Raw genomic sequence first — 16,823 nt, 5'->3', positions numbered from 1 at the left:
AGAAACTGCTCTTGCCTTGTCAGCAAGACAATTCACTACTCAAAAAAATGAAGCCTGAAAATGCCTCATGCTCAGCAGCTCCTTTTCTGCAGGCAGGAGCAGTAATCAGAAGAGAGTGAGCTGCTGATCCTGATGGCTTCAGCGTGTGCAGCATCCTTTCTGCTAATGCAGGCAGCTGAGAAAGCAGAAGGAGCAGCCTCCTTTGCAGGGAGTAAGAGGACTTCAAAACCCCAGCGTGCCTGATGATCTGTTGTGCTGGAATGAGTCACTGAATGAAGTTGGTTGGCACCAGCATCCCTGCTGTTCATGTGATTATAGCTCATTTGAGAGCATCATGCCCCCTCGCCGCAAGGAATTCATCATTTCTGAAGGCACCATGTGAATCTGCTCCTGTTGCCTCCTCGGCTAGCCAGGCAGTGCCACGGGTGCAACCACCACCCCTCCTCCTGACCGGACTTTGGCGCAGAGAAGCAGCAGGCAGACACGCTCCTCCTGCAGAAGCAGCTTGCTGGGGAGACACGGTGCAGCCCAAAGAGCCGCTCTTTAATAGCACGGGAGCCAGCGCAGGACCCCCCACAGCAAAACCAGCCATGCCAGCTGTCGGTCTCTGCTCATGTGCACCTGTGTTCCAATTCAGCAACAGTGCTGCTTGAGGCATCGCTTGTTGCTGCTCGGTGCTGTGCGATAAGGAGCAGCACCAAGCACCCAGCATCTTCTCCCAGGGGTGCCTGCACACACATACACATGGAAACCTGGGGAGGTTTCACAGCAGGAAAGGAGAGAGCATTCCCCTTTGCCATCTCCCAGGCAGGGTGTATTTGTCATATCTCACCAGGGAGGAGAGTAGCGCTGCCTGCTCCTCATCTTTTTCTCTCCACCGCTGCAGCTCTGCTCAGCCCTAGCCCAGCAGGAAAACAAGGACATTACAAGGAGTGCTGAAAGGAGGCTTTATAAATGGTGAAAGAAAGGAGCATCAAGGCCCCCCCAGGGGGAAAATTCCTCCCAATCAAACGGCAGGAGCAGAAAGGGCATGTTTGTTAACTGGTTTGGGGTTAGAAGCAGCCCTGCAGGGGAGCATGAAATACTTGGGTCGTCTTTGAAACTGTGGGAACAGGGTGCCTGCCCCAAAGCTGGACCCTTGCAGAAACTATTTACTGCTACATCTGTTCTCCATTTTATTCCTGAGCAAGTTGTACTGACCACCTGGGCACCCCAAGAGAGAAGACCACCAGCTGTGCTAACTGCTGTGAAGGGCAATTAGCACAGCCCAGATCTCCAGGTCCAGAGGGGGAGAAACCTGCGCTCCTGCTTCGAGAGAGACAGCAGCACCCAGAGACCTGAGGCTGCGTGGCCCATGGGGATAGATGGTAAGATTGTAATTGCACCCTTGTTACTGATTTGTCATTGACTTGTTATTAGTTAGAATTAATCATATTTAATTTTAATAGTTTAGCAAAATTATATGTATGTTGTATTTTATATATTTAACCAACAACTAGTGTTGTTGTGAAATCCCCTGTATAGCCCTGTACCAAGGCCAGAGAAATTGGCTAAAATCATCTAGTAGGAACATTTAGAACTTAGATAACAAGATAAAAGAAAATTAAAATCTGATTATAAAAGAGTTTGGTTTGACTAAAAAGTAGAAAATTGTGAAGCACAAGTATGGGAGTGTTAAGTTTGAAATGTAGCCTTAGGAACTTAGGAGCTTAGAAAATGTATAATGTGTAACCATAAGAATTCAAGTATTGTTCAAAATCATTTAACCACAGAAGTTTTGACAAAGATTGGTAGTCTTGTAGTGTTTGTTTTAAAGGCTAAGGAAACCGTTATGGACACCAGTTTGCTGCTTGGAAACACCTGAGAGGTCAAGAAGTGGATGAGTGAGGAAGACTACGAAAGACCACCAGAGGACTCTAGAAGACCACCAGAGACCTTTAGTGTGCCTGCGTGATGGACATTAACATATGCAAATGATTTCCTGGAAATCTGATGAATATGCAAATGACATCTTTGTAATCTTATGAATATGCATAAGTGAGTTCAATATAAGGTGTATTGTTTTGGTTACAGGTGTGCGTGGTTCGTGAGAGGACTCGCCCGCACACCCGGCCGTCAATAAAGAAGTGTCTGCTTATCTACACTAAATTGGTGTTGATAAGTTCTTTATTCTGAGATTTCGGTAACACCCTGATCACAGACACTGCAGAAGTCAATTAAAACAAGAAGAGAAATTGCTTTTAAGCAATTGCTTCACGCTGAAAGATACTGTGCCACAGACTCCACAGATGCCACCCCATGCCAGTCTTGCAGAAGGGGGGCTAATTTCCCTTTGGGGGTGGGAAAGGGTGACTGGAGCCACACTGCACCCCTAATGACACAGGGGGAAATGAGACAAGGCATGAGAAGGGGAGTTGCAGGCATTTCTCTTCCTGCCAATGGCAGAACAGCTGAGGGTGGCCCGGTGGCCGTTTGGGACACTGTTAACATGGAGCTATCCATGCCACCTTCTGTGCCCCCACTGCAAGTGTGTGGGCAGGAGCCCAGCCTGCCCTGCTCCTCCAGCCCCACTTCAGTACACAGCCCTCCAGGATAAGCCCTCCTGTCTTTGTTTGTGCTCCACTTCAACTCAACTCTCCTGAAAATGGGCAGCCAGAGCTGTGCACAGGTCTTGGGACAAGGTCTCATAAATGGATGTAACCACATCCCCGTCTTACCCACTGCATCTCAGGAGTGCATCCGCCTTCCCTACAACAGCCCCATAGCAGTGGTGCTGGCTCATCTCCCCACTGCTGAGCCACCCAGGTCTGTCTCCTCGGCATATGCCAACACATCTGTGGGGGCTTTTTAGCAGAAGTCCCTGCTCAGAGCCGAGCGCAGGCCAGGTCAAGCCCTCAGCCTCAGTCTTGCGTGACCAGTGCGTTGCTGCAGCATGAAAATCAGGCATGCTGCCGGGGCTGGAAGGAGCGACCTTCCTTTCCAGGCGAGGGAACACCAGCGCGACCTGTACTGTGCTTCCCTGGGGCTTGGTGACACCACGGCCCTGCTGCCCACAGAGCCGAGCAGCTTGAATTACACTCACTTGAATTCCAGGAGCCAAATTCACAGCGCCCTGTGCTGAGCCCTGAGAGCCACCGAGCGGCCATGCCCATTAGCTGCAGGCAGGCATTTCTGTCTGGCCGGATATAGGCATATTTGAAACTGTAATTTTCAACCTTAAATCCCAAAGGGTAATAAAAAAGGGCACGCATCTGCTCCCTCTTTTTGCCATGTCTGTGACACAAGGTGGCTACAAGCCACTCTACAGCACGTAGAGCAAATAGCACAGACCAACACCCACGCACACCCCCTTGTCCCACAGGGGTAGGAAGAGGCAGCCCCGCTGCAGTCCCATCTATGTATTTATTGTCAAGATGGAAAGGGGAAAGATTTGGGGTAAGTGGAAACATGGGGTAGGAGGGCACAGCAGAGCCCTGAGCCAAGTCATACCCTCAGCTGGTCTTCTTACGCTGACCTGATTGGTAATTACAGGCAGCAGCTGGGCCAGCAAGGTGAACGTAAGTTACCCAGTGGCAAAGGTCCTATTCTGACTGCCTCAGCACTCTGCACATGATGAGAAAGTGCAGCCTGTGTGACAAGGTAAGAGAGGTCACCAAGTATCCCCGTGAGCGTAGTTAGGTGTACCACAGACCCAGCAGTGCTGGGTGTGCACACCTCCACGCACAGACCACAGCTGATGCGCAACACCCGACAGCCTGAGGTTCTGCACTTCAGCTCTCTGCAGCACCCCATGGGAGCAGATCATAACCAGGCTGGCACAATCAGTGATGCAAAGCAGATCCTCCCTAGCTTCCTTCTCAGCCTGGTCCCTCAGACCAGCTTCTTCTTGAGCAGCAGGATCTGAAGAATCCATATAACCCATCCAGCTCGTGGTACGCCTTCCATTTTGTTAGAAAGAGTAAGTACAGAATCTTAAGCTTTATTTCTCTATTGGCCAGCAACTTAAACTGGGTTAAAAAAAAAAAAAGCAATGAATATTATTACACAGAGAAAAAGTATAAAACAACTCAATGGACACAAGCCAACTTATTGTTCATGTCTCATTCTTCCTGGCCTCTTCCAACGCTGTACAATTTATTTGAAGGGAATAGGCAAAGGCAGCTATGAAGATACGCTGAAGAAACTAGAAATATTGCTTCAAGCAACATGCTCAATATTTTCTTCTTAGTTAGTAGTCAATACTTGTTTTATAATCAAGATCCTGACAAGAAATAATTTAGAGATTTATCCTTTAGTTCATTACACAATAACTTACATTTCTTTCCACTCTTTCCTACTGCTGTGGAACCAAGGATACACCTCAGTTCCTCCACCTCTCTTTCTGCATTAGTTAAGGATTACTTCACAGGGCTGATGTTGATGGGGGAGTTTCAGATTGACCTGCTCTGAATTTTAACTTGTCACCCTTTAGCGCCAGTCCAAGATTTCTGCTCTGTGAACTAAAAACTCCACGATGCTGCAAGACCCTTTAGGGGTCTGGGTGATTTTGCTCACATTAACTGTCTGCTGCTAAGGGACAGGGCTCAGCTGGCACCACTAGAAGGCCAGGAGAGGGAATAAATTTGTTTACGAAAGGGCTTGTCTTCACTGCTTAGAAACATCAAAACCCCACAGCCCTTTCTGCTTCATGGGTGTAACAGGCATACCAGGAAGGTGAGAACAAGACAAGTGGCACACAAGATCCTGTGAATTCAGGCTAAGACCCTGCTGGCATTACAACAGCATTAAGTCCATGGCAGCGGTGATGTCTATGTTCTGTATGTATCCAGGATTCTAATGCAGAGGGAATATTTAATTAAAACCTAGTCCTCTGCAGCAAACAGACAGTTAACCCAGCACTACCACTTTACCAAGTACACTGAGGCAACTGGTTGAATCTGACTCTCCTGACCTTCTTGGCAGTAACCAGTAAAGTGGGCTTCCAGATCTCATTAAAGCCAGAAAACTCTCAGCTGATTAATGATCTTTTTAGAGACTGATAAAACATTTGTATATATTCATTTCCTGCCCAAGAGAAACAAGCCTAGAGGTTTTAATTAGGAGAATCAAGCCAAGGGCATCTCTCAACATGTAAGAGAAGGTATTTCCACTAACTGAACAGGCCAAAGGGGAGCAAGATATGCCAGCTCCACAAACAGACCAGTTCTTCACCAAACCTCAGCAGGGGACAGGTAAGACGAAACAAAGTTTTCTCATTCACACTGGAAGCCACTCAATAAAACAGACTAGACCTAAAAGAGTTAGAAAGTAGTCCATTGTCTTTGCTCCAGAATTGCTAGTAGGCAAAAGGCCTCTTGTGGCTTCTAATGGCACTGTGTTGGGGGAAGCTTCAAGGTAGAGGAGGAAGGATTGCTGAGAAATCCTAAGGCACCCACATCTTGGCAACATCAGAATCATGACAAGGTTTCAACTGCACCAAGTTGTGCTCCCGATCAGCAGGGAGAGTAGCTCCTGCCCCAAGCAACCAGGCAGCCATCCTCTCAGAGGGGAACAGCTGTGTTAGGACATTGGTGCACACTTGGAAGAGAAATCTTCCATGTATGAGATACCCATCTCTGGCTCCAGCTCAGCGCAGAAACATCATCTGTCGTCACAGTCAACGCCTGGTGCTGCTGAGCCACTTCTCAGAGAGCAAACCGTGGTTCTTGTATAGCATCCCGATACCTTCATGTTAGCTCAGGAAAAGCCTCAAGAGAAATGGCCCTGGATAAATCTTGCTTTGTAGTTATATGAAGGGACTGTTTTGCTAAAGCTTCTAGCAGAAGATCCACAGCTCTTTTGCTTCTTGACAATGAAGAGGACCCGCTGAACTCCTGGCTGCCTTGTACACAACACGGAGGGTGACTTTCCCCCAAAGGGGGCAGGTAAGGCGGTGCATGGTTCAAGAGACATTTAATTACAGAGCCAAGTCCTCAGGTTACAGACACTTCTGTGGTGATGGTGGAGAGTGGTCAGGTTGGCAGGTGCTAAGGGAAGTGGCAGAGGGGGAGCGACAGAGTTCCTGCAGCTATTAATATGGTTCTGGTTTTAAACTCTTGTACAAGCAGCAGGTGAAAATCATCCCAAAGATCTACAGGGTTTAAAGAGAAGAAAGAAATGCATGAAAAAACAGAATGGATGCAGTGGAGGCAACAGCTTGCAAACTAACAGTCTGAACTCAGACTGGAGTGGCAGCTAGCTCCTGCCTGGGAATACTGCACTCCAGTTTGCAATAAGCAGCAGGAGAGAACATAATCTGTGCTAAGCCTCCTAATTAATCACCAGCAGCTTCTCTGGGGTGTAATTTGGCTACTTGCCAGAGCAAAGGGGAAGATGAGGAACTCCCAGAGACATCTGCATCTAGAAGAAAAGAATATCCTGTGCCCTCCCCTATAAAATGGGAGCAGGGGGCATCCATATCCTACCCCTTTATTCATCACCCTCTCCCAAATCCTTTGCAGACCCGCAGTGCTGTTCTTCAATATAACACAGCTGAGGGAGAAATTCTGGATGATTTAAAATAATCCTAATGAACCAGGGTAGGAAACTCCTCCAGACTGGCTCTTCAGCTGCATGGGCAATCACGGCACATCTCCACAAGAGGTCTCTCTCAGGCTGCCAAACCGCCTGCCATGGCCAGCACTGCCTTTCCCACAGCCCTGGAGCAGAAGTCTCTCCCCCTTGCCCAGCTGGCTGCACTCCTTCACCAGAAGCAAATTTTACAGATCAGCAGAAGAGGCTTTTGCTTTGGAGCTAGTGAATCCTCGGGTCCCCGAAGTACCTGGCAAGTTCTTCTTGTCAGGCAGGGAAGAGTCTAAAACATCCAATTTTTTTCCATCCCTCAGCTCTGGAGTTCCTTTAACTTCTGTCCAGCACCCCCAAAACTCCACTCAGCCCTTTTACCTGCACGCAAGCAATGCTGATCCCCACTGCCCCGATAATTTTCAGATGCTCTTGAATGAAGTTTTCCAGCTTGGTAATGCAACCGCTCTGCAGGGTGAAAGGAGGGACATGGAAAGTCAGCTTCATTTTAACCTCTTGTTCACTTTAATCCAATGGTTGCGACCCTTGAAAGCAATACTATAAAAAGTGGTGTCTGTGAGCAATCTCTTCCCCTGACATCACTGGAAAAGCTACACTGCATCATGTTTTGTATCGCTCTGGACCTACTGGCTCAGGAACCGTCAAACAAACCCAAGGCAGCTGCCAGCTGGGCAGGAGAAATGCAGAAGAGGAGCCAGCCACATCACACAGAGGGAAGCACGTCATTTTTCTTTGAGATATGTGGAGAAAGGTTCCCTCATTCACTGCTTAGCACATGCCTGGAGAGGGTATTGACTCCTGTCAGGCCAAAAGGCCAAGGAAATGGAGCTAAGTGGATCCAGCACCAAGAACTCTAACATGACAGGAGCCTTTTAAGGGTAAATTCCTCGCACTTCTATTTATGACAGCAATGAGTTTCAGCGTGAGCCTGAAAAGCCAGGCTCTGCCTGCCTCTGCCTTGCAACTGCATCCTTGGCTGGCAGCGTGACCCCTCCCTTACTGTTTCAGGCCCAAGTTTTTGTTGTCATAAGGCAAAAATAAATCACTAAGAACATTCTCTGTTGTTGGTTTGGTTTTTTTTTGTTTTTTTTGTTTTTTTTTTTTTTGAAGAGTTCCCTTTAAATAGTTAAACTGTTTAATCCATCGAGGCAGGTTTTCCATGGTAGTAACATCAGGGGGATTTATTGTGTAGGCTACAGTGGTGCCCCCAAGGGTGCTTGGGGGCCCTCCTGCTCCAGGAGTTCACAGTGAGCAGACACCTACAGGCATGCAGGCAGAAGGAAGGAGCAAGCACACAGCCACACAGCCCTCCAGGGAGGGATGGCAAAGGCCTCACTTTTCCCATGCTAGCGTTAGGTTTCAGAGTGAACCCCAGCTGCCCTGATATGAAGCTGTTACTCCTGTTCCCTGATCTGACCCTTTTCTAGGTTCTTCTCCTCCAAAGCCACTAAAATCCTTTCTGAACTCTAAGACCTCATATCATGATATTCAGCATCTGACTGTGGATCCAAACCTCCCCTTGCAGCTTTTTCTTCTCTAGAGCTAGCCCAATACATTTGGCAGCCTACAGGGCCTCTCTTAATGCAGCTGGGCAGCCGCCTCCAGCTTCACGCAGCACAGAGAAAGGACAGGAATTGCCAGCCCTGCCCCTCAAACAGTTGTGGGTTTCCACTCTCAGAAACACCTCATCAGCCCTTGGACTCTTTTCTGCACTTCCTCGTTGGGTCTTGCCTGGAAGGAACAAACCTTATGGGAAAGCCTTCTTCCTGAAGGGCAAAACCCAGACAAGCAGCTGGACATAAGAGGGGCTTTGGTAGATCAGAAAGACTGGACTTCATCTCCCTATTCATTCCACAAAGATAGATGATTAGTTTCCTTTTAGCTGTTTGAGTTGCTTGGCTTAATACAGATATTATTCACACTCCTTTTCTGAGTCCTGCTCAAAGCACAGACCGTAAGAAATACCTGCTCTGAAGGGGCCACCTCTTCATCCACAGCCCTCCTTAACTGACAGGGGGAGAGGAACAAGGAAAAAGCTCCAGTTGCTGCTCCCCAGACTCAATACAGCCAGTGAAGGTGCTGGTTCCCCTGATGAGAAAAAGGACTACGCTATCCCATAGAGAGTGTCACAGTAAGCAAGTTAAAAGACAGGTGACAGGACTGGAGAGTGCCAAAATAAATGCAAGAACTTTTACCAGCCTTATGCAAACTGGATGAATAAATGGTCTAAAAGCTACCTTTTACTTACTCAGCTAGTCTGGGATTCAATTTGCTTCTTCTAGAAAAGAGACAAGCCCCTCTATCCCAACTCCAGCCTTCTTTTCAGCCCAAACTGCAGCCCACTGGAACTGGCCTATTTTGTTTGCTACAGGGCCCTCTTTCTTCCCCATACGCTGTTTCTTCGTGCTGTAGGTCAAATCCCACGATCTCAATCAAGGAACAGAAATATCTCCATCTGCGCTTCGCTGAGTAATTCCAACAACAGGAAACTGTGTCAAATGTAGGGCTCACATCCAAGTCTCTTGCCAGAACCAACAACCTCTCCCACTTCCCCCTATCACTAGCATACTCTGTAGTAACAAATACATTATTTTTCTCTATATCTACATATAAAATAATAGCCTAGATGGCTGAATGCTCAATTAGATAAATTAATTCTGCTTTCTAAGGAATCCTACTGACTTTGAAGCCTACCAACGGTTTGCAGCAATAATCTAACACCCTCACTCCCTGCCCACCTCCTTCACATACTTTGTGACAGGCGGCCCTGAAGCCCTTTTGCTCTTTACCTCCTTGTAGATGTTGGAAGGATGGTCTCTTCGGCCACACAGGTCGGTTATTGTCTTACAACAGCTGTCTGGGACTTTCCGTCCATTGGCCTCTGGAGATTTGATCCACAGGCTGTCAGCCCAGTCTGTGTAGTTGTTGCTCCCACAGCACTTGAACTGCATGCACACAGAGCAAAGGCTGAAGCCAGCAAGCACTGCAACCACCTTTTCCCTCCAGCCTCCCACACCAAACCCTGGGCTTCACCCTCCTTTGCAGAGAGACTCCAGCTATCTCACAGGCTTTTTTTTTAGGCTACTATAATTATTAGTGACTTTTGTGTTAAGAGTCCCCAAAATGGCTATTAAATATCAGCTTCACCCATCTTTCAGCAGCTGTGACTTTTGGTTACTGCCGGGATGAACTGTAACCAGAGTGCACCTGCAGCTGCCTCAGCTCTTAACCACTGGACTGGAGAGCATTGATGGTGATAACAGGGTAACTTTAATTACCAATTACTATCACAAATGCACCTGCTATGGCAGTATGTGTATAGTAGGGCCCATGCTTTGAAAGTGCCTGTGCACAAGGGTCTTTTCTGTGGGAAAGCCTATCAGAACTGCAGCAGCCCTAACCTGAGCCAGGCACAGATAGCAACAGCAGCAGGAAGGCTCTTCTTTCATTACATCTTGCTCTCTAGGGTACTGAGGAGCTTAATGAAAAATGTCAGCAATTTCTCCAAAACTTTGCAGTGGGAAGTAGAAACAGCTGTCAGAGTGACTTGGCAGCTCCAGTTCACTCTGGGAGCAATTCAGATGTTGTTTCCCCAGTGCTACTGGGCATGCAGTTCAGAGGTCACACCACGCAATTCTGCTGGTTGCATGGCCCAGGTCCTGCACCCCACCCAACCTCATTTTGAATCAGAAGCAGCAGAACGTACACTCAGCATACAGAAGAAACATATGTATGTTGGATGTCAAGAGCCCATAATGGCTTTTGTGGTTTTGATTTTAAGCCCTTCAATTGCATTAATTCTCCTTTCCTCTAGAGATACCCACCTCCTGCTGCAGTTTGTCTACTGCGCTGGTAACACTCTCTTCTCCCTCCTTCCGGTACTTCTGGGTCATGGTGTTCTTCAAATTTTGCTTCAGCTCCATGCTCAGCTGAATGGAAGAGACAAGTGCAATGATATTACAAGGTAAACTCAGCCCTCGAGTGACCCAGAGCCCTGCATATGTTTCATTGTCTTTGCTCCAAGAGGAAAGCAGAGAGCCTAGTGGAAGCTACAGCTTCCTTCAAGATTGTCCTCCAAGGCTGGACTGGACAGGCTTATTCCCAATTGATTACAGATCATGCCTCCATTTTAATAACCAGAAGGAGGTGCTTCAGGACCACATTTCAGCCTGTGTAACACATCACCATATGGCTCCTCACCTTGAATATGTAATATTGCCAAGAAATGCCTGCAACAAAGAGAATACAAAACTGTGCCTCCTTAAATATGAATATGCCTATGAGACCACGTACAGTCTCCTCCCTCTGAAGCCTGTGACAAAATACTAAAAAACAAATCACTCTGTCCAGGAGCAGGAAGAAATCAGAGTCCTGGGCATGCTGGACTAAAGCCACATAGTCTTGAATAGCTCTTGTTATCAGCAACAAAAAGGATGCCACAGGAGGGAATTAAGTGTGCAATTGCTAAAGTACTGCAAGGTTTTTCTGATAACAGTGACAGAGAAACAAAGTCTGATTTTGCAAGTACAGAATTTCTGAAAGCATCATCATAAACCACTGGCATGTTCAGGTGATGGGATTCAAACATTTATTCCTGTGGAGGCTCTTCTAATCTAGCTGAATTCTTCTCACCCATCCAGGTGACAGACAAAAAGCACCAAAGAGCTGCATCTTTTTTTTGTCATCCTGGTTCAAACAGCAACACTGCCTTAGTCCAACACCTGTGAAATTCTAAGTTTCCTATACCAATAAACAATGTCAACATCCATTTAGATGGGGTCAACGAATGAAACAAGGGGGTAGCCTCTCTGTACACCTTTTATTCTACACAGCAAGTAGTAAATGAGAAGTCAAACATCTGGTTATCCTACACTGTGAAAAATACACTGTTTTTTCCAAAGCTATGTTCCAAATGGGGACAACACCTACCTCACAGAGATGGTATGAGGCTTCATTCATTAATATTTGCAAAATGCTTTGAGATCCTGGGCTGGGAAGCTCTACAGAAGTGCAAAGGACTTAGTGTAATAAAAAGAAAGGAAAAGGTTCAGCAGCTGGCAGGCATCAGAGGCAAATAAAGAGGAGAGTCCATTAGCAGAATTATTACTTGGGAGAAAAGCAGTTACCTGCGGGCTCACGGGGAAGAACTGCAGCATGGAATAGAGATAACAAAAGAAACAGTTTAGACACACACGCAAGCCTTAGACACCAAAGCAAGAGCTGAAATAAAAACAGTGGCAAACAGAGCAAGCAGCCTGCAACCAAGAAAGAAGGGGGATTTGTCAGCCAGAGGGCAAGGGGAAGTGCAGCTATTGATCAGAGATGCCCTCAAGTGATCTAAAGCATTCAAGGGTACAGCTCTGAATATGCTGTCCCTTATTTCAACCCAAGGATCAGCTCCTCTTCATCCGTTGTCATATATGAACCTCGTGCCTTTGCATGGATGGATGGACGGACAGACACTGGCTTTCTGCCACACCTGCCGGGATTGATCTTTCCCTGTTAAACATGAACGCTCATACCACTGATCTCCCCTGGCAGGAGCCAGTACGGTTCTTTGGCTCCTTGCAAAACACCAGTGCCCATCTTAGTAAGGCAAAGCACAGAAGGCCTAAGAGAAAAACAAATAGCAAGGAAACCTGGCAGTGAAGCCAACAAGATGGGATGTCCAGCTGCTTTTCAGACAGCCACTTGACAACAATCCTAATTTGCCATTTCCAATCAATTTCCAGACATGAGAGCAACTTTGCAGGCTGTTTCTGCCTTGGTGGTTAAACTCCCTTTGAAAACAAGTGATGACTTAAGCCTCTGCTCTCTGTAACTGCAAAAAGTGCCAAGTTAGAACTGCAGCTGTTGGGAGCCTGTACTGTTTTCCAGCCCCTCAGCTGCCCTGGTTAAGTAAAGCTCTCAAAAACTTCTTGACCTGAAAGGACCTCTCTGCTGGACCATTCATTATCTTTGCCAGTTCAAAAGCACGGCATCTAGCTTGCTGGATGCAGCAGGAACTGATGTCCTGAATATACTAAATGGCACTAATGTGATTTCAGTTGCTTGCACTATGCCTTGAAGGGCATTAGGAGAGTTCCTAGATCTACACAGCCTCAAAAATTGTCCTCTACAAGGCTCTGCAGAAAAACAGCACACAAAGGTGAACCACAGGAAGGAGCTGAGCAGCAAGGCTGAGCAGCCTCCCTAGAGTAACCACCACCACTTTGTCAAAAACAGTAAATAATCCAAGGTCTTCTGTATGGGGAGGGGAGTGAGTACAGACATGTGGAAAGGTGAACCACAACCAGACCCTAGGTCTCAAGCCTCCAAGCCCAATTCTGGCTGGAAAAATGAGATGATAACCAGCTGTTTTCTCTCCCTGGTTTGAGTCTCTAAGGACCAATGTCCACTCACCTGCTGGTAGTAGATATAGGCCAGGATTCCAGCAATGATCTCCAGGAGAAAAATGCACAGCAACAATATGAAGTACTGTAAAATAATGTGAAAAGCAGGACATTAGAACAGAATGTAAGGAGATGCCAGGAGCCAGCTTTTCATTAGCTGGTAAAATGCATGATTCCCTTCATCAATGCTTTTCTGCAGCAGTGTTCAAAGGCAGGGGCTGGGGTTAAGACCTCAATAGGGCAGGAAAGGAACAATCCCACAGGTTAAAAAAACCCCAAACCTCAAAACCCCCCAAACCACAGGATAACTGAAGACAAGCAGCAGCAAGTGTGAGTTTAACTCACAGAGCCAGAGGGATGTAGAGAATGGAAAAGTGCAGGCAACTGAGATAAGATCACTGGACAAAAGAAAGCGGTTGCTGGATAACCTGATGACTACACTCAATATCATAGAAAACATCTGATTCTGACATCAATATATAAAAATTTGAAACTTTTGCTTGTTTTGATATTGTTTAGGGCATTTCACCAAGTTACTAAGGAGCAACATATGTTATAATGATGATTCAATAAAGCAACAAAGGGCCCATTTCACCAAGGATACAGCAGACCAGCTAAGCATAAGCATAAACCATAGGTTTATGTTCCCAGTGACTTCTGTGGGGCTGAACGACAGGATGAAGGGTGCTATTGAAGCAGATGGACTTTAGCACTGATTCACACTCAGGACTGTGACTGTATGTTCTGCTGAACTGGGATCTAAAGGGAAAAGCTCAGTATCTCAAAACCAAAGAGAGAAGAGCTCTTAGAAGACTAAGAAGAGAACATGAGTATTTCCTAAAAGGGCTTAATGGCAGTGAAATGGAAAGGGATGTGCCCTGCTTACCACAAGGAGAATCAAATGGACAGTACAGAAAACTGTTGGGAGCACTGTTCCTATACACAAACAGGAAGGGAAGCCAAACCTATGAGAAGGAATGTATGTACTAGATTAAAAGCACTGGGCAGGCCTGAAGACAGAGGGTGATGTGGCTACTTTCTCCTTGGGAAGGCCAAGCTTTTCAGGGAGAACCCCTGTCCTGACACACAGCCCCTGCCTTGCTCCGGGTCAGCAATGAACAGTTTCTTTACAGATCCAGGCTGTTCTATGACTGCTATTAAATTAATCTTTCTGTAGATAAAGTTGAAGAGACACCAGTTCCAGCCATAACAAGGACCTCATGCTAAATCCCTGTAAGAGTTGGCCTCCCCAGCACAGAACAAACAAAATATCTCCCATTTTCTGTTTTACCCCTGACCTTAAGAAACAGCTGTTCCCAAGGGATGAAGCAAATGGCAAATGTAACTGGACATCAAACCATCTCTCCCTGGCACAAAGAAGGACAGTGAAGACCTGGACATAGCAAGCTGACCTACACAGCATGGATGCCTTTTGTTGCACAAGGGTTACACTCCCACTGTGCACCCTTCTTCACTAGGTATTTGCAAGCTCCTTTGCAGGAGTAAAATGACACAGACACAAACACTCAGGCTTCCTCTTTCACTCCTGTTGGGATTCAGCAGCTGTGAAGGACAGACAGCTGGGTTTTATCTGCAGACTGGGTTTTAATCTGAGGACACAATCTCAGACTTTCATTCCCCAGCCCCAAACTCTCACTGCGACCAAACACTGACTGTCTCTGCAGATGCCTATACAAGGTACCCATTCATACCAGGGGAATGAGTCACACAGTGGAGTTCGGGATAGCTAAAGGCTGGTCCCAACACTGGCAGGAGGTTGAAAGGGGGCAAGAAAGGATTGACATGCCTTGACACAAAGGCTGGCTTTCTTTAGTTGGAACCTAGTTATGCCCTAACTGTTCTGACATCATCTCTCTGCCAAGGAGGGTGGCAGGATACTGAGAACAATCAATGAACTGGAAAGTTTGTTTGTTTTTCCCTGCTCTGTGTTGTCATGTCAGAGGCATTCAGGTAGAGCTGAGTTGCGTCACCACAGCTCGACTCGTGCTGGCTTACGGTGGATAGAAACAAACATGTATCCAGACGACCTTAAAAAATTTGAGTCACATGGCTCTTGTAAAACTTTGTAAGGGAGGTTAGTGCATCTGCCACCCATGCATCCAACTTGTCTCTACGGATACACTGCATCATTATCCTTATCTCAGTCTCATCATTCCCTCAGGGCCGCTTCCAAGTATCATCCTGACATAGAGGAGCAGCTTTCACTCTGGACACACACAGAGCACAGGGCTGCTCTCCTTGCTCTTCATCAGGAGTTGCAGGGCTTTCTTACAGAGGTCTGCTCTGGGAGGAGTAGGCCAGCTCTGGCATGGAGCTGCAGGGACATGCCCTACTCACTTCCCAAAGGCCACAGAAGAAGTCAGAAATGCAGGATCACCCAAAGGCCTATAGTAGACATATGCCTGGACCTGGGTGGGCTCTGGGCAAAATTTACTCTTACTCTGGCTCCAAGCCAGAGTCAGGACTATCTGGTGTCTCCTCAAGACCTACATGGTCCAGATTTCTTCCATCCAGCTTCAACTGTTTGAGTGAAGCACCAAGCTTTTAGTGTGTTTTCTCTGAATAACCCAAAGCATGGTTCAACCCCCCTACAATCCACATCACTCTCTGGAGAGGTCTTTCTACTACCTGGAGAAGAGATATATAGCAACTATACCCCTAAAGCAGCAACCTCACTTCAGTGGGAGGGCTCCAGGCTGAAAAACAGCAGGAACAGAAATCATAACCGACATGTGTTGCCTTCTCCCTGTCCAAGGTAGTTAACTAGAAGTGGCAGCGTGAAGGGCCAAGCCTGAAGAAAGCCACCTTCTTTCTTTACGTACAAGGTCTTCTATTCAATGGGTCCTTTCCCAAGAATCCTGCTTGCATACTTTTGTGTATGAAAGCACGCATCTTGACTGAAGCATAATATAGTAGTGGTTTGTGTGCTTGTAAAGAGCTGGACTGCAGCATCACGGCCAGCCAGACTGCAGATCCACTGCCATGCCTGCTCACGGAGCCAGAGAAACTCCACATCTGCTGCCCAAGCCTCAGCAGATCACCCAGCTAAGGAGGGACATGAGGAAGGCAAATAAGCAATGACACAAAAAAAGTAGGACAGCTGTGAACAATGAGCAATGAAATACTATGAAAAGCCTTGAAGTGAACCCATAAAACTCATAGTTAGGTAGAAAGGCAGCAAAAAAATTCACAGCTTCCTGAGCCTTCAACAGAAAAACAAGCTAAAAATCAGATATGCATTTTACAAACAGCACCCAAAGCTGTCAATACTTGATTTTTAAAAGCACCAAGGAGGCACTGGGGAGAGTGGAGATTGCTCCTTACAGTGCTCCCTCCCATATTTATGTGGGCCTCTGGTACAGAGAGAAATTGGGACAGGCTGGCACAGACCCCGGGGCACCGACTGTGAAGCTGTCAGGATTACTGTCTGAGCTCAGAGCTGGCAAAAGCCCTCAGCCAGGCTCACCCAACCCTGGCAAGCACAGCCCTATCTCTTGTTCAGATTACTCACCAGCAAGCAAAGCAGAGCACAAGCAAGAAGAGACAATAGACCTGTCACGACCAGCCACTCCAAAAGGACGCGTGGTATAAGGAGAGAGAATGACCTTTTGTTCCGAAGAGACAATTATCAGTTTTCTGTGGCAGAATAACAAAGAAAACCCCACCGGATTTTCATCCATAGCTTCTGGCTGAGGCAAAAAGACAAAGGGAGATCTCTTCGGCATGGAGAGTAAGTGAAGCAAGGCCAAAATGGACTGCTACGGACCAGAAGCCTAATGAACATGCACCAGCAATGCACTCACTGTGTCCTCCTCTGTGTTTTATTCT

The 16,823-nt window shown here is 46.9% G+C and overlaps 1 protein-coding gene across 1 annotated transcript in view; it reads right to left on the bottom strand.

The window, feature by feature from the left end:
* Positions 1–3,963: 3,963 nt before the first annotated feature.
* CD151 (CD151 molecule (Raph blood group)) overlaps positions 3,964–16,823 on the bottom strand; it is a 39,271-nt gene continuing 26,411 nt past the window's right edge. Inside the window, exons 5-9 of the mRNA XM_075047852.1 lie at positions 12,985–13,059; positions 10,407–10,511; positions 9,372–9,527; positions 6,943–7,029; positions 3,964–6,130 (exon numbers count right to left, since the gene is read on the bottom strand). Of these exons, the coding sequence (XP_074903953.1) occupies positions 6,071–6,130; positions 6,943–7,029; positions 9,372–9,527; positions 10,407–10,511; positions 12,985–13,059 (483 nt within the window). The 3' untranslated portion in view covers positions 3,964–6,070. The remainder of the gene's footprint in view (positions 6,131–6,942; positions 7,030–9,371; positions 9,528–10,406; positions 10,512–12,984; positions 13,060–16,823) is intronic.

Source organism: Buteo buteo, chromosome 16 (genome assembly GCF_964188355.1).
Source record: "Buteo buteo chromosome 16, bButBut1.hap1.1, whole genome shotgun sequence".
NCBI lineage: Eukaryota > Metazoa > Chordata > Aves > Accipitriformes > Accipitridae > Buteo > Buteo buteo.
The sequence above is the reverse complement of the archived record's forward strand: the minus strand, read 5'-3'. Positions and strand labels throughout refer to the sequence as shown.